The 25,081-nt window shown below is 41.4% G+C and overlaps 1 protein-coding gene across 1 annotated transcript; it reads left to right on the plus strand.

The window, feature by feature from the left end:
• The first annotated feature begins 17 nt into the window (after positions 1-17).
• Positions 18-23,083, plus strand: MFSD9 (major facilitator superfamily domain containing 9). Its single transcript, XM_032177327.2, has 6 exons — positions 18-260; positions 4,493-4,580; positions 5,806-5,849; positions 9,893-10,022; positions 12,936-13,145; positions 17,655-23,083. Exons 1-6 carry the CDS (start codon positions 96-98, stop codon positions 18,440-18,442), a joined length of 1,425 nt encoding a protein of 474 aa, XP_032033218.1. The 5' UTR covers positions 18-95; the 3' UTR covers positions 18,443-23,083.
• Positions 23,084-25,081: the final 1,998 nt, after the last annotated feature.

The raw sequence follows: 25,081 nt of genomic DNA on the forward strand, positions 1-25,081 counted from the left end.
GCAGGCGCGCGCCTCCTGCTTCCGCTCGGGGCGGGACTGGGCTCCCGGGGTCGGTCCGCGGCTGCTGCTGCGTCCGACCCCCGGTCGGCGCGGGTATGGAGCTGGGGGGTCACTGGGACATGAACTCGGCCTCGAGGCTGGTCTCGGAGACCGCAGAGCGGAAACAGGAGCGGAAGACAGGAACCGAGGCGGAGGCTGCCGACTCCGGTGCGGTCCGAGCCCGCCGCTTCCTGCTCTGTCTCTACTTGGTGGGCTTCTTGGTGAGTGCGAGCGTGGGGGCTGGGAGCAAGTGCTGACTGTTCGGGCCTCGGGACCCAGGCGGTTCTTGGAGCTCTCAGGGAGTGGGAACCCGCAGTCTGCCTGGTGAGTGCCTCACTACCTATCAAGCTCTCCTCTTGCCCCACTTCAGTCTGCATCTGGCCACACTGCTTTATTGCCCCGCGCGCGTTCTGTTGCACCCCGTTCGCGGAACCTCTTCCCTTCCCTGCCTTTTGAGAAGCCCTGGTACCAGCCTCAGGTGTGACCAGGTGTTAAATGCTGTGACAGGTGCAGCTTTTGCAGGGCGGAGAACAGGGGTGTGGGCAAGCTTGGAAAAGCCCAGCTGCTGCGCGGCTGCTGATGAGGTAGGGACACGCAAGCCTTTTTACCAGAACAGGCAAGGGAAGCCGCTGTTGATGACCCCGCTTGGACAGATTTAGGCACATTTTCACTAGGATTCTTGGCTGACTTAAACATTAAAAAATGCAGATCAGAGTGAATTTTACTCATCTGCCTTTCGACAAACTGCGCATTGCACAGCGTAGGTTTGGTTTCATCATGATGTGTGTGCCTGTGGTTTGCTTTTTTTTACCAGACCAGGCTGGAGAAGCCGCTGTTGATGATCCCACTTGTACAGAATTGGGTGCATTTCCACTAGAGCTCTTGGTTGACTTGAATGTTTAAAAATGCAGATCAGAGTGAATTGTACCCATCTACCTTTGGACAAAGGGTGTGCATTGCACAATGAAGGTTTGGTTTCATCATGGTGTGTGTGTGTGTGTGTGTGTGTGCGTGCGCGCGTGTCCTGGTTTGCTCCCTGAGTGCTAATTTCCCACGTAGAATGGAAAGTTTAGTAAGCTGATTCATGGCATTTCTGAACACCTGCCATGTGGCAGGTGCTGCGGAGCTTCACTATTGTAATCCACAGTTCTGCCACCGAAGAATTTAGTCTTACAAGTAAGCTGATGTTGGTAGTTTGTGGGCCATTATCTGCAAGAACCCTAGATCCACCTCTGCACTCCTCCCTTTCCAAGGCTAGGCCTGATTCAGCCCTCGGTGTGAGCTAATCCAGTATCTTGAGGGCAAGGGAGCTGAGATAAGTGTCAATGGGAGAAGGCTGCCTTTGAGGCCTTGAAGATAGTATCTGATGGCACTGGGCCCTGGCAGGGAGTCGTCGTTTTCTGCCCAGATGCAGATCAAGACCACCACTTCTCCCAGTTTCATGCACTCTCCATGCCCCCACCTCCATGCAAGGTGTTCAGTTGGTAGCAACTCTCTGTTGAGTTAATAGTTAAGATCACCATGAAAGTATGTTCACCAAATTGCTGCAAGCCCAGAAGCACAAGGCCTTCAGGGAGGGTGGCTTTTTACAGAGGATTTCTCTGCCTCTAGGCCATTGCAGGACCCACCCTCCAGCTCCATGCCTTTGACTTCAGAGACTGGCACTCCTTCTGACCACTATTCCTTTAATCTATTAGTTCATTCTCAGCATGGGGATGCTTCTTCTGCTTTTCAGTCTAGGCACCTAGAATTCACAACCAGTGATTATGGGTGGTTCTTGGAGAGGACTTGGCTGACATCCAGCCTTTTTAGATGTGGGTCCCAAGCTACTGCTGTCCTATCTCGGAAGGCACTTGGGCTGGTTCAGCCAGATGAAAACATTTGAGCCCTTACCTGGAAAGTCCAGACTAGGGTTCAGAGAATTTGACTCAGAATTCAAAATAGTTTTAGTATGAGAATAAAACAAAGCAATTCGCAGATCATTTGTTAAGGTCAGCCTTCCAATACAGATTTGAATATTCACAATTTCTCATATGTTTTCTTTAGGCTGTGTATTTGGCAAGTCTAATCTAGCAAGCCTGATACAGAATTTTAATAACTTTAATAATGTATTCAAGAGAACCATTAGGTGTCTTGTATCTTAAGGGAAAAGTTTATGGTTTCCCAAAAGTTGAAAGAGTAGGGATTTTTTTTAATGGAAAATATTGTAAACAATTGAAATACATGAAGCTTTATATGAAAGTCACATAAAGCTACCTAACAGATGATTGTTAGGTAACATCTAAGGAATATTATACATAATTTAGTTATTTTTTTTGACATATTTAGGGATGTAGAGACCTCTAAGATTCTTGGACAAATGGTTTCTGAATGGGAGAGGAAGGGAACAAGATTAGAGAAGTCATTTGCCAAATTGTTCTGCTTTAGCAGTTATCCGTACTTCCAGGTATTAATTTGTTTAGGAGGGAAGACCAAGATGACCCTTGAGGCCCATTTTGTTTAGGATGCTTAGATAGTGATGAGATCTATTATTTCAACCACTTTTTTCCTCCAGATACTTGGTGAGATTTGTTTTCCATCCCATCAGCTTTATTCAGATGATAATTCATTTTTGTTGAGATAGTCCAGTAATCAGTAATTACTGGGGTTCCTACCCTGAAAAGAGTCCTGAAACTTTTGAGTGTACATATTCATCAATTTTTATTGAAAAATGTTGATGTTCAGCGAAAGTTTAAGTGGCCCCTTCTGACATGATCTTTTTATAAGTGGTTACATGCACGTGACCAGCTGCCAAATGCAGTGATTTTGAAGAAGCTATGGATTCAGAAGCAGAAAGGAGTTGCCTTTTATAGTTAAGGAGAAGACAATTTTCGAACAGAACTTCCTGAGAGGAAAGATTCAGTGGCCAGTCTCCTTGGAAGAATATAGTATTTTTCAGACTCACCAAGTGCTAAAGTAATACCAGTCATCAGTTATTGCTTTTGAGTCTGTATTTTTCATACTTACCTTCCATAGATCTCAGTCTCTTGACCTAAATATTTCTCTCCATCTCTTATTTAGGATACCCATTTTATTAAATGATATGTTGTACTGGGACTTTTTTTTTTTTTGGAAAAAATTGTTATTGGATAATTGAGTTTCCTTTTCTGAAAGATCTAGAAGATTCAATTGGTGGCTGGTACATTTTGAGTCTTTTAAATGTATAAACATCAGTGGGCTGATGAGATGCAACTGACAGCAAAGCCCAAAAGAAATGGACTCAGACCCAAAGGAAATTTTAAGTAATCGCAATATTGAAATAATAAACCATCCCTCTGGTAATGTAATTTTAAGAGCTAATTATAGTCACTTGATATTAGATAACAGGGTCATCTAAAGATGTAACCATGGAAAAGGCCCACTGAAAAGAGTATATGGAAATGTATGTATCTATAGTTATATGAATGCACAGCTACCAGGACAGGAAAGGGGGAACAAAAGATTAACTCTGAGCTCAAGGAAAATACACATTTCATGTGAGTTTGTTCTTTCCAACTAACCATGTTTACGAAAGAAGGAATTCAGGTCAAATATAATGAAAACTGTGTGTGTGCAATGTTTTTTCTCCCACTAAACCAACTGTAGCAGGTAACCTAGTGAAGTGAGAATAAGAATGAAATTAAAGGAAAAGTTGACAGTCTGTCTATTAACTCAGAATACCTAGCAAAAAGGACCTGTACTTATCACCAGAACTGAAGAAAGGAGAAGACATGTTTGAGCTTACATTGTTTTATCAGGCCTTTCTCAAGCATTGTGCCACTTAATGCTCATTGTATTCCTACCAGGCAGGTATTACTGTTCTACCCTTTGCAGATGACAGCACAGAAGCTTGGTAACTTTAAGTAACTTTCCAAAAACACACGTTTAGTAAGTGATGGAGCTGGAATTGAGAAATGTCTGCCTGACCCCAAAGCCCATTCACTTTCTATGACTTAGCTGCAAAACACTGGCCTTTCCCCGGTGCAGCAGCTTTTTCCTTCCTGCTTTACTAAGCCTTTCTTCTCAGGTATTATTTTATAAGCTTATAAACCACAGGTCCTAGGACATTAGCCACTTTCACCAACTCCAGAAGGAAACATATTTTTAAGCAAGTGCTGGTTCACCAATGAATACAAATTATGACTGCATTTTTTCTTATGACTTATCCACAGAAAATATGGGGTTTTTTGTCTGTTTTGTTTGAGGAACTTCTGTAGCATATCCTCCTTGAGTGTAAAGTTAAAACGGATCCCAGGTCAGACTAATACAGGCATTTGCAAGTGGCAACGGATTTGTATGGCATGCTATGGAATCCAATTATGATTTCTTACATTTAAAATTTTAGATACTGGTTTTATTTTTTAAATTAGTTTAAAATTTTAGGTTTACTAGTTTGAAAAATACTAATTTGAGTCCAGCATTTATTTTGTTTTAGGATTTGTTTGGTGTCAGCATGGTTGTACCTTTATTGAGCCTTCATGTCAAGTCCCTTGGAGCAAGTCCAACAGTTGCTGGAATAGTAGGTGAGTGGTCGATACTGTTCATTTTTAGAGCACTGAATTTTAAATCCTCTGAACCAGGTACCTGAAAACACTTCAATCTTGTAGCCAAATATTAGCCAAAGGTAAGTGGGAAATGAGATAAAACAAATTTCCAGAATATTTTAAAATATTACCCTATAGCAAATGCAATTCCTTTTTTTCTAGACGACCTATGTTCAGAGAGATTTTGAGGTTTGAGCACTATAACCAAGTCCCATGCCACTAGTGGCAACAGGTACTTATGCAGCCTCTGCAAGGAACTGGCCGTGTGTGTAGAAGGGTAGGTACATATGGACTCCTGCCTGCAGGAACCCTTAACCTAATGTGAGAGACCAGGGAAACATAATCTACAGAAATTACATCCTGTCGGAAAGGGTTTGGGTGAACATTAGCCAATTAGTTGCAAGCTTCTCGCACTGTCACCAACACATCATAGAGATTGTAGGCTTTCTCTGCCTGTGCAGCATAAAAATTCCATTCAGAAGTCATTGATTTACCAAAAAGGCAAGAGACAGCAGGGCTTAGGGCTGTGCTAACTAATGAGAAATTGTTGAGACTAACAGCTCTTGATCATTCACAAGCCAAACAAGCAAGTGTTTGTGGACAGTCTTGTACATAATATTTGTTAAATCGTGGTCCATGCTGTGATTTGTATTTCCCTTGACAAATGTACTTGGAATAACACCAGACCACCCAGCAGTGTGAAGGTTTTTGGGAAAAGCAGATGGGGCATGTTACATGATAATGGAGGTAAAAGCACTCTAAAAAAACATATAAGTTCTTTATAAAATTAAATCATATTATAAAACCATTACGCATTAGAAACATAAGAGACAATGTTAAGATTTTAAGGCTTAGTAGGCTTTTTCCAGAATTTAAATTTCTATTCCCCTGAGTACTCTCTCTGCTGTTTCATAAGTTGAAGCTACGCAATCTCATATGATGGAAGGAGAATCATACAGCGTCCATAACATCACCTTTTGCCTTTATTCTCTCTTCTGTTTACCGTCAATTTTTTGAAAACCTTTTGTTAGAAATTGTATTACTTCCATTTTTCCGAGTAGAAAAAGAAGATGTGAGATAATTTAAAACAAAAAGGTATCTTACCCTAATGTTTTTCTGTTGGTTTCTGTGTAATTGTTGTCACATTAATCCATTTTTGTGATAGGTCTAGCTGATTTTATTGTTATTGGTTTGTTTTTTACAGGCTCCTCCTATGGCATTTTGCAACTCTTTTCTAGCACGTTGGTGGTAAGTTATCTTTCATTTGGTAAAACATAATCACGTGTCTCATCCATCACAGATGTAGTAAAATTGGGGACTTGAAGTTTATCAAAAAGTGATAGATTTGGGATGAGAACACCTTTAAATTGTAATATATTCTTCCTATAATTCCCTGCTTTTTACAGACAAAAAGAATGTAAACAAAAGTTGTTACCAATTTTAGGCTGGGCGCGGTGGCTCACGCCTGTAATCCCAACACTTTGGGAGGCTGAGGCGGGTGGATCACGAGGTCAGGAGATCGAGACCATCCTGACTAACACGGTGAAACCCCGTCTCTACTAAAAAAAAAAAAAAAAAAAAATTAGCCGGGCGTGGTGGTGGGCACCTGTAGTCCCAGCTACTCAGGAGGCTGAGGCAGGAGAATGGTGTGAAGCTGGGAGGCGGAGCTTGCAGTGAGCCGAGATCACACCACTGCACTCCAGCCTGGGCAACAGAGCGAGACTCCGTCTCAAAAAAAAAAAAGTTATTACCAATTGTATTATTTATTTCACTTCATTGACAGTAATCAAATCCATTTATATTTCTGCTATTCTATTTAAAGTTGTGTACTTTGAACTAAATAAAAGCTTTTTTATAAGACTTAAGTGTATAGACAGAAGAGGACATTTGGATTGGCTGATTGTATATCTACAGCATGGAGTAGAAAGATCCAGAGGTGGCCAGGCATGGTGGCTGGCACCTACTGTCCCAGCTACTCAGGAGGCTAAGGTCGGAGGATCGCTTGAGCCCAGGAATTCAAGTCTAGCCTGGGCAACATAGCAAGACCCTGTTTCTAAGAAATAAAAAGAAACACAGTTTCAGTGGTGACCTTGTCACTGCCCTACTTCTGACCACTCAGTTGTTTGAATTTCAGAGACCTTACCTGATGTCCCCTTCTCTCTCCCTGTGCTGTCTACTGTGATCACTCTGGTCTGAAGACCTCAGCGTCCAGTAGTTCAGGCGGTTCAGTAGAATAGTCTGTTTAGTCTCACAATTGATCAGTAGTGACTTTGGTCTCAATAGCTGGCCTGTGGGTCTCATATTTAATGAACACAAAGTGTACTTATGTTTCCCAAGAGTTGCTTCTTTGTAAAATATATTTTTAAAAGAAATTCAGTCAGATTCCATAATAAATTCTTAAATAAGTAAACAGCTACTTCCTGATTTATTGAAGTATTTCATATATTAGATTTCCATTACAATAATAGTTTTAGCCTCATTTAAACTTTATAGTGACCCAGCAAATTAGTTTGGTATCTTTCTTTTATATAGGAGGAAATTAAGACCAATTAAGACCCACATAGGTTAATTTAACTAAGCCACCTAATCTCAGTATTTAGAGTCTAAGCCCATATTATTTTTTTTCTAAGAGTCATCTGTCATTGCCTTAATATAAAATGGTAAATGGGTAACTAGAGTTATCAGATTGTACAGGAGAGCAATGCACTTGCTTGTCAAGCAGAATGTCGTATTTCATGTTCTTTCCTGTGAGAGAAAAGTTTGAGTTACATCTTAGTAAACACCTTTTCTCTTTATTTGTAAACTCACTCCCAAAATATCTGATGTGTGTATCTGTTAGAGCTATTAGGTCACAGTGTATGTTAATTCTTTAAATGTTTTCTCTTCCTGGACTCTGGTCTTCCTGAGATACAGACCAGGCTTACTTGCTTAATTTTTTTATACTCTTACTTATCAGAGCACCTGGCAATAGTTAGCACTTTATGAATGTAAATTTTTATTGCTAACTATGACTCTACCATTTTTTTAGATTTTCCTTTGTTGTTTTATGTTTGTACTTACACAGAACATTCATATGTCTTTTAGCTGAAATTTAATGAAAACCTTTCTTAGAAAGCCTTAAGATGCATAAATTCCTAGTTAAAATTTCCTTTTTAACCCATACTTTTGTAAGCATGTATTTTAATTATAAATTTTACCAAAAAACTTTTAATTTTGAGAACAAATCTTTATAAAGAAAAAGTATATTCTGTCATATTTGGCTAATGTTTTTAAATAAATGTATTTTAATAAAAAATGATCCATTTATTAAGTACCTATGTGTCAGGCCCTGTTTTGAGAACTTTATTTCCTCTAATCCTTATAATAACCAGCCTCAAAGGATGGTTGTAGGTCTTTAATGACTCATTTTATATTAAGCACACAGAAAGTGTTGAGTGGGGAAGATAATCTCTGAGGCAGATATTATTATTATTCTTCTTTTACAGGTAGAGAGACTGAGGCATAGAGAAGTTAGCTTATATGTCCGAGGTCATGGTGGAAGGAATTATGAGTTCAGCGTTGAGCCCAGACAGCCAGGCTCAGGGCCAGGGTGTAACTCCCAGATTATACCACTGCCCTGTGAATACAAGGAGGCCAGTGACCCTTTCCCCAGATCAAAAGAGTATGGGGAATTTCTAAAATTCATTGAAATGAAAATTGAGGAGTAGGATTGAAGACATCTATAGGAAGATGACAGTATTTTGGAAGATTTACCTTAAAAATATTTTATAGAGGAAGTTTACATTCTTATGTAAAGGGATCTTTTGGGTCCTTAAGAAAAAGATAAACATGTCAATAAAAATGGGGAGAGGGCATGAACAAGTACACTTGGCAATTGGCATGGAGGATTGGCCTGCTGAGATTCCTTCCATGGTTAGTGGAGAGAGTGAGGAATGGTTGTGGAACATCACTGAGGAAGGAGGGACGCAGGAACCAGCCTCAGTCACCTCCCAGCCAGGACTAATGGAGACCAGCCCATTGTACTGGAACTGGGGGTCATCCAGGGTTTCACACAGCACGGGGGACCCTGTTTCTTAACCCTTTTACACAGTGCCCCATTGATAGTGTAGCGTTTAGTAATTGTTTTAAGGCAGTGACTTTTTTTTCAAGCATAGCTTCACCCAGAACATCAGTATGTGAAATGGCAGGCTTCCTCCTGGGCCACCTCTGTAGTCTTGCTCAACATGGTTACTTGCATAGAGTGTTCAGAAGGGAGCTACGCCGGGCAGGTTTCTGAGGCTTCCCAAATGTGGGAATTCTAAGGGGGCAGAAATGCTGCCTTATTTGCCTCTCTCAAGAGAAAATGCACATAGTACACAAATTTTTAAAGAATTATCAGGAAAAAAGGCAAACATAATTTTAAAAGATGCTGCTTAACAAATCTGTAGATTTTAAACATTGACAGTAACAGTGCTGGTTGAAATACAGGGAAATGGAGACTGTTACTGTTCTAATTACAGTGTAGATGGGATTACAAATCTTTCCAGAGAGTAATTGGTCTGTATATGGAAAATGCCGAAAAAAATATGCCTGCATAGAATTGGAAAAACTCCAATTCTAGGGGTTTGTTCTAAGGGAATTTTTAAGGGTATCTGTGGAGAATTTGCTATGAATGCTTATTGTGCATTATTTATATTTTTGACAAATTTTTAAAGAGCAAAAATCTAACAAAACTATTTGTTAAATATTGGTATGTACTGGAATAAGGAATATGATTAAAATGGTAACAAAGGCAAAGTTTTAATAACATGGAATGATGCTTAAGTCATATTAAGTTAAAAAGCAAGTCATAAAATAGAGCATATTATGTGACCATTTTGTTAAAATATAGGTACATTTGGGATTATGAGGTATTTTTATATTGGTCATTTTGTTTTTCAGTATTTTCTAAATTTTTAAAAAATGTACATGGTATCTGAAGAGTATAGTTTTATAAAGTAATGAGAATGGAGACAATGTTGAGGCTTTATAAATTATACTTTATCATCTCTCCTGCCTTTAGCTACCAGATCATCAGACTTTTTTGTTTGTTTGGTTTTGGACAAAGAAAAATACGTTGTGTTTTTCCATTCACTGTGTGTGAAGATCAGAGAAAATAACTTACTCTGACAAATGGCATCATGGAACTGAGCATCTGAGGATCTGACACTGAATCTTCTACTGTTTTCCCCTGGTCACTTTGTTTTGGTCATTTGCATGGTAGTAGTTGTTACTGTGGATGGGGCCAAAGGGCTTTTTCTTGCTTTCCTCAGGGCTGCTGGAGCGATGTAGTGGGAAGACAGTCTTCCTTGCTGGCATGCATTCTACTCAGTGCCCTGGGCTATCTCCTTCTCGGAGCAGCCACCAATGTGTTTCTGTTTGTCCTGGCTAGAGTCCCGGCAGGTGAGTGACTTTTTTTTTTTTTTTTTTCAAACATAGCTTCCCCAGAACCTCGATATGTGAAATGGCAGGCTTCCTCCTGGGCCACCTCTGTGGTCTTGCTCAACATCCTTACTTGCTTAAAGAGTGTTCAGAAGGGAGCCGTGCCTGGCAAGTCTCTGAGGCTTCCCAAATGTGGGAATTTGTGTGTGTGTGTGTGTGTGTGTGTGTGTGTGTGTGTGTGTTTGTCTATGTCTATGTCTAAAGCCTATTCCTGCTGGACATTGTCTCTTTGATTAGCACTTACATAAAGTGCTAATTACAGTGGCAGTTGTGACTATAACTGACACCAGCAGCTGCTGGCCATTGAACATTTTGAACATTTAGCACGGGCCAGGCCCTCTGCTATCTTGACCAAACCTGGAATTGTACTTGACAGAGCCCCTTGCCCCTCAGAGCCTGTCAGTGTGAATGATCACACTACTGTATTGGGACTTACCTCCTTCCTGTTGATCTTGCTCTACATCATTCAGTAAGAATTTGTTATGTGTCTTGGCCAGCACTGAGGTTCCTGTTCTCTCCCTTGGTGAGCCCGTAGTTTTGTAACTGGGCTTCCTCACATCAAATTGGGATTCACCTCTTTAGCTTTCCGGTGGCCTCCTTCCGTCTGACTGTCAATTAAGGGGGACACTGGGATTATGATATAGCAGCTCGTGGGCGAGTTTGCTGTTTCCAGGCTGGTCTGGACTGTTTTTAACACTTTGAACTAGCTTTTATTTTGTCCATTTTTTGAAACACCTCCTGTGCATGCAGGGTAGCGCTTGGTGGGTAGATTATTCCTGTAGAAGCTCTTTGTTCTCTCTTTGTTGTTCTTAGCAATTAGAGGAGTTTCAGTGTCTCTCTTACTGTACCTGTCAGAGCACTGGCAGGCTTTGCTACCCTGCTGGACAAGTCAGGGGCACTGGGCACCATCCTGAGTTTTGTTAAACTGCTTGCTTTTAACTGACTCCCCAAATAAATAGCACATCAGATAACTCATTTTAACATAGACGTGATGATCAGCTGACTCACCTAGGATTTCCACACCATTTCTGTGGAATATATACTTTGTTCATTTACTCTGAAAGTCTGCAGAGTTCAGCCCCCAACATTCTTAACCATGCCTTTTTGTTGACTAGATAAATGCTTTATGAAGGTCTTTGCTTAAATGTGGTCAGTTGTGTTTACAAACCCCAGTACCACACGAAATCCAAGTGATAGCCATTGTATGTGCATCTGGTGTTGAGTTTATTGTCCTTGGTGGGCAGCATGTCTTTCTATAGTATAACACACTCCACCATTACGTGGTGTGTACTGTTCATAATTCTAAAGAAGCAGATGGGGAAGATGAATAAGAACGTAGAGTTGTTACAAAATGCATTGAGATTTGTGGGGAGGATTAAAATGTTTTATTTAATAGGAAATGAGCCTGAGCTTAAGTAGTGAGAGTTCTCTTATGTGAACTGTCACTATGATCTTCACAAATGAGAGCTATACATAAAAACTCCTCCTTGCCCATGTAACCTCGACAGTGTTTAGTGGTCTGTGAACAGGAGCAAGCCGGGGGGTGCTTCACAGGGTTCTGCTTCACAAAGTCAGTTGTGGATTCAGATCCTTGTGTCCTAAAAATGAACCACTGACTTCAAGTCAGTGCCTGAGGTTTAAGTGCCTGAGTCGGACGCCTCATTTTCCATTCCACTCTGTCCACCACCCCAACCTCTGAAAGACAAGAGAAGCTTAGGCTGGGTTGTTCATGGGTTACTCTTACCACAGTCCTCATCCCTCATGTATGTAAAGTGAACCTGACATCAATACAATTTCAAAAAGAATCATAGAATTCCTGCGAGACCTATGGAAATCATGTTCTGGCCCAGTCCTCTCTGACATTTAAGGAAACAGGTCTAGGGAGAATCCATCTACCTAATTCCAAAAGAGATTTATACATTTGCTTTCCAAAAAGGCTGGCTGTCAGGCATACAACCACACTACTTTTGAGGCAGAGCTAGGAATAGATTAGTAGGACGAGTGTGTTGAAGCACTCAGTGGCAGCACAGTGATGTGCAGAGTGAGACTGCCCACAGGAGATCACGGAGAAACGCTGTGTCACATCACACTTGAGTGATTCACGCAGATCCGCCAGCCGCATTTATTCAGTTTCTACTATGTGTTGCTCAAAATAGTGGGCCGCTGGTTACCAGAATCTGTTAGCATGTTTGCAAGTATGGTTGTTCTGCACATGGGTGTCTGGGGACATAGGAGTCAAATCCATCTGCAGAGATATGAGGAGTATAGTTGTCACTTTAATTTCTTATTAAAAGTTATATCACAGCATTCAATTTGTTCAACAAATTCACAGGCCTCTTACTGGTAGAAAATCCATTGGTATTGGTTCAATGATGGTACTATCAAATTTCTACTCACTCCTTGTCCTCTCCCCAGCTCCATTTCTCTGTTCCTTGGTTTATCCTCAGGGTTAAGATTAGGGCTGACCATAGAGTAGGCATGCAGTAAATATTGGCTCAGTGAGTTAATGTGTAAAGAATGAAAACTTGCTTTATGGAAGCCATCATTGAAATGCACCTGGGTAACTGGGAGACACTTGGGAGGTCATGACAGGAGGTAGCCAAGCTGAGGGCTAAGGGACTTGGTTGCCAGAGATAAGGTGACTAACTAGGATCAGAATGCGAGGCCAGGAGTCCAAAGTGGGATGGATCCGGCAGACCTCAGAGGTTCAAAGAAAAAGATCAGATGCCTTGGTGGTATAGTGGTGAGGATAGCTGCCTTCCAAAGAAACTGGAGATCAGAACTCCATCAGGGATACAGGTTAAACACAGGATCATAAGTGAGATACTTATGGTCTGGAAAAAGTTACAGAGCGTGTTTCTCATCCCCTTGCAGGTATTTTTAAACACACTCTCTCCATCTCAAGGGCTCTACTTTCTGATATGGTTCCAGAGAAGGAAAGGCCGCTTGTAATCGGACACTTCAACACAGCCTCCAGTGTGGGCTTCATCTTGGGCCCCGTAGTCGGTGGCTATCTCACTGAATTAGAGGATGGGATTTATCTCACAGCCTTCATCTGCTTTTTGGTCTTCATTCTCAATGCTGGTAAGTTGACAATCATGAGAAGGTTGTTTTGTGTATTCATACTGACCAATCTACCTACTTTTCTCTTATTTCTTTGCAATTCGTTTTTATCAGAATAGACAGACTCATCGTCCAAAAACAAAAGTCATTTTGAGGAACCCCCCTAGTGTTTTCCATAGTGGCCGGTACCAGTTTACATTCCCACCCACGGTGTGCAAGAGTTCTCTTTTCTATTTTTTTTTTTTTCTTTTTTGAGACCAGGTTTTGCTCTTGTTGGCCAGGCTGGAGTGCAATGACGTGATCTCAGCTCACCGCAACCTCCCCGTCCCGGGTTCAAGCGATTCTCCTGCCTCAGCCTCCTGAGTAGCTGGGATTACAGGCATGTGCCACCATACCCGGTTAATTTTGTATTTTTGGTAGAGACGGGGTTTCTCCATGTTGGTCAGGTTGGTCTCGAACTCCCGACCTCATGCGATCCGCCACCTCCACCTCCCAAAATGCTGGGATTACAGGCATGAGCCACCACGCCCAGCCCAAGAGTTCTCTTTTCTCCACATCCTCATTAACACTTACCTTTTAAAAATATGTCTGTATTAGCCCTCCTAACATGTGCGAGGTGATTTTTCATTGTGGTTTTGATTTGAATTTCCCTGATGATTAATAACATTGAACACCTTTTGTTTTTCCATCAGCCACTCCTTGGAGAAATGTCTATTCAGATTTTTTGCCTATTTTTATACTTGGTGTTTTGTTGTTGTTGTTGTTTTTGTTTTTGTTTTTTTTGCTATTGAGTTGAAGGAGTGCCTTGTATAGTTTGGATATTAACTCTTTATCAGATATATGATTTGCAAATCATATCCACTGTGCAGGTTACTTTTTGCTTTGCAGATTATTTCCAGGTTGCCTTTTTCACTTTGCTGATTTGTTTCCATTGCTCTGCAGAAGCTTTTTAGTTTCAGGTAGTTCCATTTGTCTATTTTTGGATTGGTTTTGTTGTTATACCTAAGAAATTATTGCCAAGGTCAATTTCAAGAAGCTTCTACCTTCCTTTACAGTTTTAGGTCTTATGTTTGTCTTTAATCCATTTCGAGTTGATTTTTATCTTTAATCTATTTAAGTTGATTTTTGTAATGTGATGTGAGGAAGGGATTAATTTTATTCTTCTGCATGATACATATTTTAGTTGCAATTTAAAAGGGAAATCTTTTATTTTTAATGTATTTAATATAAATTTAAATACAATTATGGAAGTAAGAAAGGAAGACTATGCAATCTCCTGCTATAGACCCCCAGTTGTTTCCATCACGGTAATGCACATGCCTCACAGCTGGCACAGTGGTAGGTGATGGGCAGACCCTGCCCCTCTCTCTGCCTTCCTCCATACATTCTGGCCACGCTGGCTTTCTGGTCTACCATATGTATGCCAAGCACATTCCCATAGGAGGGCATTGTACCAGGCCTGTCCTCTACCTGCCACATTCATCCCACGTCTGTTATTGGCTCTCTTTTCATCATTCGAGACTGAAGTATCTGCTTCCTTAGGCCTTCTCTGACCATTCTGTCTAAAATAGCTTAATTTTCTTCATAGCATTCTTGAAATTATGTTATTAATTTGTTTTACTGCTTACATTCTGTTTGTTCCCCCAAATCAGTAGGCAGACTCTATGAGGGAAGAGATTTTGTCAGATTTACTCACTGCTATCACCCCTGTGCAGAATACACATTGGGCCGGGTGCAGTGGCTCATGCCTGTAATCCCAGCACTCTGGGAGGCTGAAGCGGGAGGATTGCTTGAGCCCAGGAGTTCAAGACCAGCCTGGGAAAGATAGTGAGACCCTGTCTACAAAAATTTTTCTTTTAATTAGCTAGGCATGGTGACACATACCTGTAGTCCCAGATCCTCGAGAGGCTGAGGCAGGAGGATTGTTTGATCCCAGGAGGTCAAAGCTACAGTGAGCCGTGATCACACCACAGCATTCCAGCCTGGGTGACAGAGTGAGATACTGTCTCAAATAAAGACATACATATACACATACACACAGACACACACACACACACAGACACACACACACGCACAGTACTATGAGCTCCTTGGATGCAGGGCTAGTTGCTTAAAATGTCTTTCATCTTCTTCACTTAGAGAGTGGTGCATGGCTGGCCCTTGGATAAATGACTTCATAAACGAGAATTCGTGCTAGGCAGTTTTCCTTACATTTAATGATATTGTACTTTACTGCAGCTTTTTGAATCTTCATATTCAAGGTTCTCTTTTGCATGATGATTTCCATATTGGGTTAGGATGTCAGACCCAGGAAGCAAAGTTCATGAGCTTATTCTCAGTCCTCACAGAAATATATTATGATTTTTTACCAGGAATTTACTTAGCCTGTAACTTGAATCAGGAGGGGTAGCCTGATGGATTCACATAAACCTAGATAAAAGTCTCAAACACATGCCTCGTTGATGTGACCAGGTATCTTCACATATAAAGGAAGGTACATGAATGTGGTATCACTCAAAATTGAAAGTCAGCATATAACAAAGAAATTGGTTATGGAATTCTATTTTGGATCCTTCAACAATAGTGCCATTTAATATGTTGCCCTATCTTAAGCCTATGAATGGGTCTAAGCAGTTAGGAAAACATTCCACTGCAAGTGTTCCCAACTACAATGGCTTCAAGGAAGAGGGACTTGTTTTTCCAACATAAGAAACTTGAGGATAGGCAGGCTGGGGCCAACAGAATAGCAGAGGAGGAGAGGGAGGAGGACCTGGCTAGGCAGCACACACTGTCCCACCCAGGGCTTTGGCCATTCAGTGCAGTGAACATGATAATTGTGCTTTCTCATCCCAGTCTTGCCATCCTTTACCCCCGAGTGACTATAGCTGTTTTCCTCAATGCTTTTACTCCATTAGCTTCTTATATCCTCCTCTGATCCGCCACTTTGCCTGAGAAAGCCTTTTCATTGTGATTTCTGTTCTTATGGTTAGGAACTCAAAACTCTGGAGTCTGACAGACTCAGGTTCAAATCCCTGCTTTGCCAGTTTTTAGTGTGACCCTTGGGCAAATTGTCTCCCATTTTTTCATCTATAAAATGGGGTAACAAAACACATAGCCTTGTTATGAGAACTGTAAGAGGTTCTGCATACAAGCAGCTTACCCCAGAGCCTGAGGTAGGATTGCATAGACCTTGTCTTGTTTGTTAATATTTTCTTAGCATTTCACACTTACGAACTCCATGAATATTGGAAGGCTGGACAGATGGATGGGTAGGTGGGTGGATTGCTTGTAGTAAGCACTCAACAGAAGTTAGTTGCCATCATCATCATCATTTTTATTATTTTAATTCTACTTTTTTAGTTCATCACCAATAATTCTTTCACATTTTTATCAATATTCTGTGTAATGTTCAAGGGCCCTTTTAAGATTGAATTATTAAAAGTCCACATCCACGTTCTCATGTGTTTGGATTTCTGTTGTAAATTTGTCTATGGCTGAAGCACTTATACAATATTTGGAGAAATGACACACAAATGAAGTTGCTGAAAACAACATGAAGCAGCACTGAATAGCCACAGGTCTGAGTTGAACTTTTAAGTGCTCTTTAGCACTTAAAAAACAGTAGGATAGAGTTTGGAAGGGTGTCCTAGAATGGCAAGTTTGAATTCAGTTTTAAGAACACTTTTGGGCATGGATTGGCAAGAGACCAACAGGCAAGAATGTGCTAGTCCTATGAGGACAGAGGTGGGATTATCTGAGTGGCGGTTAGAGCCACTGCGTAAGGTTGTGTATGTTGTGGTCTATGAGAATGGTGCCCCCTGAGGTTTTGCAGGTGTGACCTGCACAAGCACTAGATGACCCTGACCTGGGGCAGATCCAAGCAGGTGCTTCCCAGGGAGAGTTGGCCAAGCTGTCCCTGCCCATCGGTCAAGCCAAGGCAGGCCGTTACATATGTGGCAGCCTGCACTTGCCCCAGCATGGCCCTTATATTGCAATCTGGTTGCCTCTTTTCTTATCTGAATCCCTTTTTAGGTTTTAGTGTCTTGAGCACAGTATTTTCAGAGGCCTTGTCTGTGTTAATATATTTCTATGTTTAGCACTTAAGCACTCCATGAATATTGGATGTCTAGATGGTTGGATAGATGAATGGATGTTAGGTGGACAGACAGATAATGAATAGGCAGAGAATTAGAAAGTTAATAAGGGAAGAATTTAAATTTATAACAATTCAGATATGAAATGATGAGATGTAGAATACTATCATGGGCTTTTGAGCTGGGAGAAAGCAGTGAGTACTTCGTAGGTATCGTGGTGGTCTTTTTTAAAGGCGAAGAGTCTTTTGTCAGAATCCTGATGTCAGAATAAAGCCATAGAAATGGTGAAAGATTAGATACAAAAATATAAACTAGTAAATTTAGTACCAAAATATAGATTAGTAATCTAACACAAATAATTGTCCCTTCCCCAAGGAGGTGGTGTATGGATTCACTGCATTCAGATGCTTTAACGGATCTCATGCCATTTTAACAGGTCTCGTTTGGTTCTTTCCATGGAGGGAAGCAAAACCGGGCAGTACAGAGAACGGCCTGCCATTGCGAAAGACCCATGTGCTGTTGGGAAGGAGCCATGACGCAGTGCAGGAGGCAGCCACCAGCCGCGGAGCCAGGGCCAGCAAGAAGGCTGCCCGGCCCTGGGTTGAAGTAGTGTTGGCCTTGCGGAACATGAAGAACCTGCTGTTTTCCGAAATGTGGGACATATTTCTGGTGCGCTTGCTGATGGCCGTGGCAGTCATGCTGTACTACAGTAACTTTGTCCTGGCCCTGGAGGAACGCTTTGGGGTGCGGCCCAAGGTGACAGGCTACCTCATCAGTTACAGCAGCATGCTGGGGGCCGTGGCTGGCCTTGCCCTAGGGCCGATCCTACGGCTGTACAAGCACAACTCGCAGGCACTACTGCTGCATTCCAGCATACTCACCTGCATACTGCTGCTGCTGTACTCCTTGGCCCCCACCATGGGTGCAGTTGTCCTCTCCTCCACTCTCCTGTCCTTCTCCACTGCCATCGGCAGGACGTGCATTACGGACCTCCAGCTGACCGTGGGCGGGGCCCAGGCCAGCGGCACCCTCATTGGCGTGGGGCAGTCTGTGACTGCAGTGGGCCGCATCGTCGCCCCGCTCCTCTCGGGGGTTGCCCAGGAGGTCAGCCCTTGCGGCCCCCCCAGTCTGGGCGCTGCGTTAGCCTTAGTGGCCATTTTCATAATGTCTCTAAACAAGCCACACTCTAGTGGTGATGGGAATAGTAAATTAAAAAGTGAGTAGATGGATTTGGACAACATAAAGCAAAAAAATCTGAGGTGGTTGAATGAGGGCCGGAGGCCATGATGAGAAGGGCGCTTTGGAAAGGGTTGGGGTGGAAGGGAAATATTTCCAGGTGGGTGTGAGCTGTTGGGCTTCCAGGTCAGCTCTTGGCCATGCAGCCATGCCTGCAGGATGGTCAGAAGTCACAGCAGCTCATGGGAAGGTTAAGACTGGAGCAAAGCTTTTCCAAGGTGAGCATATTCAACGTTTACCTGGAAGTCTCTTCTTCCCACCTGGGCTAATCAGGTTACAATTTTCAAGGGTAAAAAAACTACCAGCTACAGGGTAGGGAAGTGGTGGTGGAATAAGAGAACATGATACATAGAGGAAGGGAAGAAACCACAAACATTTTCCTACTGAAAAATAGGGTGACATGTCAGTCAAATTCTGATCAACTGGAACATGAGTTTCCAGTTAAATTCCATACACTAGGAGGGAGTTTTCTATCAAAATCCTGCAGACTGAAGAAGCTGGTTTATTAGAACCAGCCTGTCGCTTTTCAAAGCTGCTTAAAAAGAAGATACTGACCTCACCCCTAGAGATGATTCAGTGGGGCCTGGCTGGGGCCAAGAAATCCGTGGTGTTTTGTAAGCACTGCTGGCGATTCCTCATGGCAGTAAAAAAGACCACACTGAGACTGCACTGATTTTGATTAAAGTACAGAGGCTTGGCTGTTTTTACACAGCTAACTAAATTTGGACTCTTAAAATTGTGTTTGTAATCACAATGTGTTACACCTTTCCCAGCTCTCAGCAGTTGTACTGCATGATGGAGCAGTGGGCCCTTGGGACGTGTTCCCTGTGCTCCCTGCCTCTGAGAGCCCAGCTTGCTCTGAAGTTGGACTAAACCACCTAGATGGTGGGCTTGCCAGCCTGCTCCTGGAAGCCTGCATTCCAGTCGGGTTGCATCCTTCTGGTGCTGACAGAACCCCGTGGTGAAGCCAAAGCACAGGAATGCTTTTAAAATGAACAGTTTATGCAGAATAAGGGTCAGGTGTCCTGCCAGACCAGAAGAACTTGATGCTACTGTGTCTTGTGTTAAGAATTATTCCCTAGCTGGGCTCGGTGGCTCACGCCTGTAATCCCAGCACTTTGGGAGGCCAAGGCAGGCGAATCACTAGGTCAGGAGATCAAGACGATCCTGGCTAACATGGTGAAACCCCGTCTCTACTAAAAATACAAAAAAATTAGCCGGGCATAGTGGCGCATGCCTGTAGTCCCAGCTATTCGGGAGGCTGAGGCAGAATGGCATGAACCTGGGAGGTGGAGCTTGCAGTGAGCCGAGATTGCGCCACTGCACTCCAGCCTGGGCGACAGAGTGAGACTCCGTCTGAAAAAAAAAAAAAAAATCATTTCCTTTATTTTTAGTCTCACGCCTGTGAACACAAGCATTCTGTTGATCAACAGGAAATATTTTGATGTGCCATTTCTTGTCTAAACTAGAGTTTCATATACAGCGCCCAGGGGGCCACGAGAGGCAGAGGCCCAGAGAGAAGGTGAACATAGCCTTGCAGGGAGACTTGTGCCAGGCAAGATGACCATTGGGATTACATCAAGTATTAATCAGAGCTACTTAAGCGCTTCCTCTCAGACAGTTGAAGTTCAAATTCCTTTTACTTTTCTTGGATTAGTCCACTAGGATGATGTGCCTGTTTTCACCTTAACACATGCATAATGGTAAATATTTTAGTACACTACAGTAGTTTGTCATATCTTTAATATTTATTGTTTGTAAAGCAGTAAACATTTCTGTATTTTAGAAGTCATGGAGTAAAATCAAATATTTATGATAAATAATTGGAAGTATGTTTTAGTTTGAAGATTGTTCTTTTTCCTATCTTGCTGCAAGGAAAAATGGACTTCTGATTAGGTTTTACAATTGTTAACTTTTATGTAAATGTTAAGTGCTTTCGAGGAGACCAAACTATTATTAATATATAAAATGGCCTTGCCCTTAAGGAGCAAACTAAATGTCATGGAGATTAGACTCAAAAGGCAATAAATAATCAAGGGTTAATGCAATGAAATAGAATTTCAGAAGAGTTTGGATCTCAAAGATTGCCCTTCACTCTCAGAAATAGGCAAGTTTCTTAAAAGCCCTCATAGCCGTGTTTTCATTTTAAAAATCATAGCACTTTATTTTTGAAGTTTAAAAAGCCCATAAGCTTAATGAGTCTTTATAATCAGACACATGGAAATATTGAAAACCAAAGACTGATCTTAGAATATAGAGTAGAGAGACATGTTTGTTATTCTCCACTAGTGACTTTAGTATTTTGTTACGTGATATTTTTTAGGTGCACCTTTTCTCGTGACTCCTTTTACTTTATCTAATGTCTTCCTCTTTAAAGTGTGACCCAGAGACCAGTAGCGTCAGCATCACCTGGGAGCTTGTGAGACCTGTGAACACTGAAGCTCCAGCTCAGACGTGTTGGGGACCATTTTAATAAGATACCTAGCTGATTTTTTGCACAGTAAACTTTGAAAACCCCTGGTCTAATGGGTAGTATTTGTATCACTTATGGAATATAATCTCAGGGAAATTAAATCTGCTCAATTAACATTTGTGGTGTTTCATTTTTTAAATTCTGTTGAGTAACTTCTGTAGCCCTTTACAGAGTGTCAGGTTGAGCTACATGAAGTTGCTATTTTTGTAAGTCAAAATATCTTCATAGGGTTCAACTTACTATTCTATGGAATCTTATTTTAGAAGTATTGAACTTTTCTGAAATGTCTCTGACGGAAATGTCACCCTTTCCAACACTCTGCCAGCCATAACTGCTTGGGAACAGGTCTCCAGGATTTGGGTTCCATAGAGCGGAAGGTAACGCCTCTGCCCTCATGTCCAGAGGGATCAATAACATTCTGAAAAGATACAGGGTGTGTCTGGTCACAGGAGTCACCTGCAAGTCTCCAAACTCAGGCTGGATGGCCCCTTGGGGAGTGAATTCTGCAAGAGTTGCACCTGGGGCCAACAGAAGGAGCTGGAATCACTGATTCTGTGTCCTGGCTGCATGCCTTAGACCACAGGAACCAGACTCTGAAGCACCACAGGTGTTTCTGTGAACATCTTGAGTTGGGAATCACTGAGTTAGATCAAGAATGGATTCGGCTGCCATGCTCAGGGGTTGAGATTGTATTGACGGATGAAGGGGAATGACAGAAGAATTCCTGCGGTAGAGTGCTCTGAAGACACTCCTGTTTTAGAAAGAGCTCTCCAGCCGCAGCGAGGAGGATTAACTGGAGGCCCAAGGAATAGTCTGGACTTTGGGGCAGTAACTTTAGGGGGGCCCTGAGGGAGAGCTGGTCGGGAGGACAGGGACAGCAGGCAGAGGCTGTGGCCCTCAGGGTGATCGCAGGAGAGGTTGTGAATAATTCCCAGGTGATGAGTGTGCAGCTTTGAGGAATTTCAAAGGGTTGCTTGGCGTCTTTTCCTGAAGACACTTCTATAGGATATTTAGAAATCTATCAGGAGTGAGAATCAGTCCAGTCTGGGAAAATTTTAGGCATTTGGGCAACTGCATTCAGAAAACAGCTATTTATTTGGAATGCATAATAAAAGCCATGAGACTGAATCTCCATGCCTCTTTGCCCCCCAGTAGCCTTCAAGAAGTCTCTAAAACAGGGTTACCACAGATTTAGCCATGATGATGTGTAACACAGCTTTTCTTGGGACAGGTTGATGGGTTAAAATAACTTTTTTTTCAGCCCTAATGTTTTTTTCTTGAATTTGCCAGTCACATAATTTTCTTCAAAAAGAAAACTTTATAATTGTAATGAGATATTATCATTTATTCTTATAAGTTGTATTTTTAGAAGTTATTGATGTGTCTTCCCACATATTTTAATTCAGGATCCAGAAGTGTTTTGAAAAATGTAATCTCCAGTATGCTAGGACACATCTTAATAGTAAAAACAAGGCTTTGGCTTTTAAAACCATTATGCAGATACCAAATATATATGTAATCTGACATTTATACCGATGGCCAGTAAATAGAGGACAGTTGATCCTTGAACAACACAGGGGTTAGGAGTGCCAAGCCCCCAAAATGGTAGAAAATTTGAGTGTAACTTTTGACTCTAAAAATTTACTACTAATAGCTTACCGTTGACATGAAGCCCTACCAACGATATTAATAGTCAATTGACATGTATTTTGTATGTTATATACTATATTTTTACAATGAAGTAAGCTAGAGAAAAAATGTTAAGAAAAAGAAATAATATTATTAAGTGGAAATGGGATCATAAGGGTCTTCATCCTTGTCACCTTCATTTTGAGTAGGCTGAGGGGGAGGAGGAGAAGAAGGGATTGATCTTGCTGTCTTAGGGGTGGCAGAGATGGAAGAAAATCCCTGTTTAAGTGGACCTGTATAGTTCAAATCTGTGTTGTTGAAGGGTCAACTGTAGTTTTAAGGTAACATCTCACAGTAGGATTTATTTCTAGTTAAGCAGATGCACAAATACTCAGATCTCTCATTTTTCTCAAACGGGTATCTAAACACTATTTTATAGATAGCTGTCTACTAAAACAATAAAAGCAAAACTTCTGTTTTCCTGATTCAGTATATTATAAGAAATGTTATTTATGAGATGGAGTCTCAGGCTGGAGTGCAATGGCACAGTCTTGGCTCACTGCAACCTCTGCTTCCGGGTTCAAGCAGTTCTCCTGCTTCAGCCTCCCGAGTTGCTGGGTCTACAGGCACACGCCACCATGCCCAGATAATTTTTGTATTTTTAGTAGAGGCAGGGTTTCACTATGTTGGCCAGGCTGGTCTCAAACTCCTGACCTCAGGCCATCTGCCCACCTCTGCCTCCCAGAGTGCTAGGGTTACAGGCGTGAGCAACAGTGCCTGGCCACTGATTCTTATTTTTAAAAGTGACTTAACAGCTTGTACTGTTCCTTCCAGGGAGAAGATAATTATTAAGGAAGGAGTGTTAGTTATTGCTGATAACTTACACGGCATAAGAATGAACTGTAAGGATCTTGTTTGAACAAAGAATTGTATTTTGATCAGTCTTTATACTACAACTTGATACAGTTCTTTTTTCAAAGTGTCCACTGTAGAGGAGGGAAGTGGTTAAAATACCTATTAATGATTGCAACTTATAACATGGATAGGAGACAGTCTTCCTTCAGGCTTACCAAAGAATCTCCGTGCCATTTTGAGTAGAGACACAGCCTCTTATCCAGACTGAGAACTAGTTTTTGGTGTGATAGCTTACCTACCTACACCTGTCCCAAGTTTGCTTAATGAAGTTGAAACCACATGAAATATCCAAGGCAAACCTAATAAAGGTGTTCTGCCGCTGACTATGGGGCTGGACCCTTGTGGGGCTGTATGTACGCAACTAGGTAGGTGTTTGCCTTAAGTAGTCTGTTCTGTAAGCCTGAAGCACAGGCCTGGCCATCTCAAAGCCTAACATCTGTCAGGCCCAGTCTGTGACGTCACTGACAAGGGTGAGCGTTTTCTTTGGGTCACCTTCAAAGTACCTTCACTGTGCATCTCTTTGGAATGAATAACACTGAAAGCATGATGAACTGTTACTGCCATTCCAAATAACTTTCCAGCTAAAGGTCAGGACTTAAACTAAAGGTTCGATAGTAAGACATAGTTATGGTAGCAAATCTAGTATTTATTAATCAGATGCCAAACTGTATTCATGGAAACCTAAAATTTGATGTGTTAATACACATCTTTGCATAATCTTTAAAAATTATTTGGTAAGGCAATAATTGGAATTAACTTATTTACATTTGCATGGGGAGGCCGTATTTAATATTTAAAAGCATATGCCATTTTTGAGCCCTTTTGCAGAGCCTTTTTAGATATAAAAATTAATGAACAAATTAAAATGTTTATTCCTCTAATCACGTTCTGTTACACTGTAATAGAATTAGCCCAGTCTGAGATATATGTATTTGGAATTAATAGAATTGAAATTTTCAGTACTCTGAAGCTCTTACCTTTCAAGAATTCTAGCCATCACAATCCCATTCAACAGAAATGAGAGTGGTTTCATACACAAATATAAAAACTGGGACTGTTCTGTTTTCATGTATGTACCATTTTCCCCATAAGTAATTAAAGGTTTACATGTGATTTAATATTTAAACTTTGGTAAGATTTTTCACAGAAACAAGGAAAAATTTCCTTTGTCTACATATGCAAAATGTGTTTGGGAAGCAGGGTTATCCTAACTGGATACAAAGAGCTTCATCTAAATTAGAAATTTAGTCTTCAGTCATACTTATGACTCAACAGGAGCCAATGAAATAAAAAAGGATAAAAATGTTTGTATTTTTAATTCAGGATGTTTTGTTCCAGAAATCAGAAAAATCACAGCCTCTGTATCTGGTATTCTGTCTGCTGGGCATCTCATGAGTGACATTTCTGTACCCTCCAGTAGGAGAACAACAGATTCCCATTCAAGACATACTGAAAGGTCTTGATGTACGTTCTGAGGCATCAAAATAATCCATATGCTGTGCAGACTGAAAAGTTGATAATAATCCATTCACAGTAGATAGGTTAACTCTACACCTAGAAAAACTCATTTCCTGACCTTGCAATTAAGAGAACAAAGCTACAATTTATTT

The sequence above is a fragment of the Hylobates moloch genome, unplaced genomic scaffold (genome assembly GCF_009828535.3).
Source record: "Hylobates moloch isolate HMO894 unplaced genomic scaffold, HMol_V3 SCAFFOLD_15, whole genome shotgun sequence".
NCBI lineage: Eukaryota > Metazoa > Chordata > Mammalia > Primates > Hylobatidae > Hylobates > Hylobates moloch.

Coding starts and splice junctions, on each gene's coding strand:
- MFSD9 (XM_032177327.2), top strand. CDS start 96: ATGGAGCTGGGGGGTCACTGGGACATGAACTCGGCCTCGAGGCTGGTC. Junction 261..4,492: donor TCTACTTGGTGGGCTTCTTG/GTGAGTGCGAGC, acceptor ATTTTGTTTTAG/GATTTGTTTGGTGTCAGCAT. Junction 5,850..9,892: donor TCTTTTCTAGCACGTTGGTG/GTAAGTTATCTT, acceptor TGCTTTCCTCAG/GGCTGCTGGAGCGATGTAGT.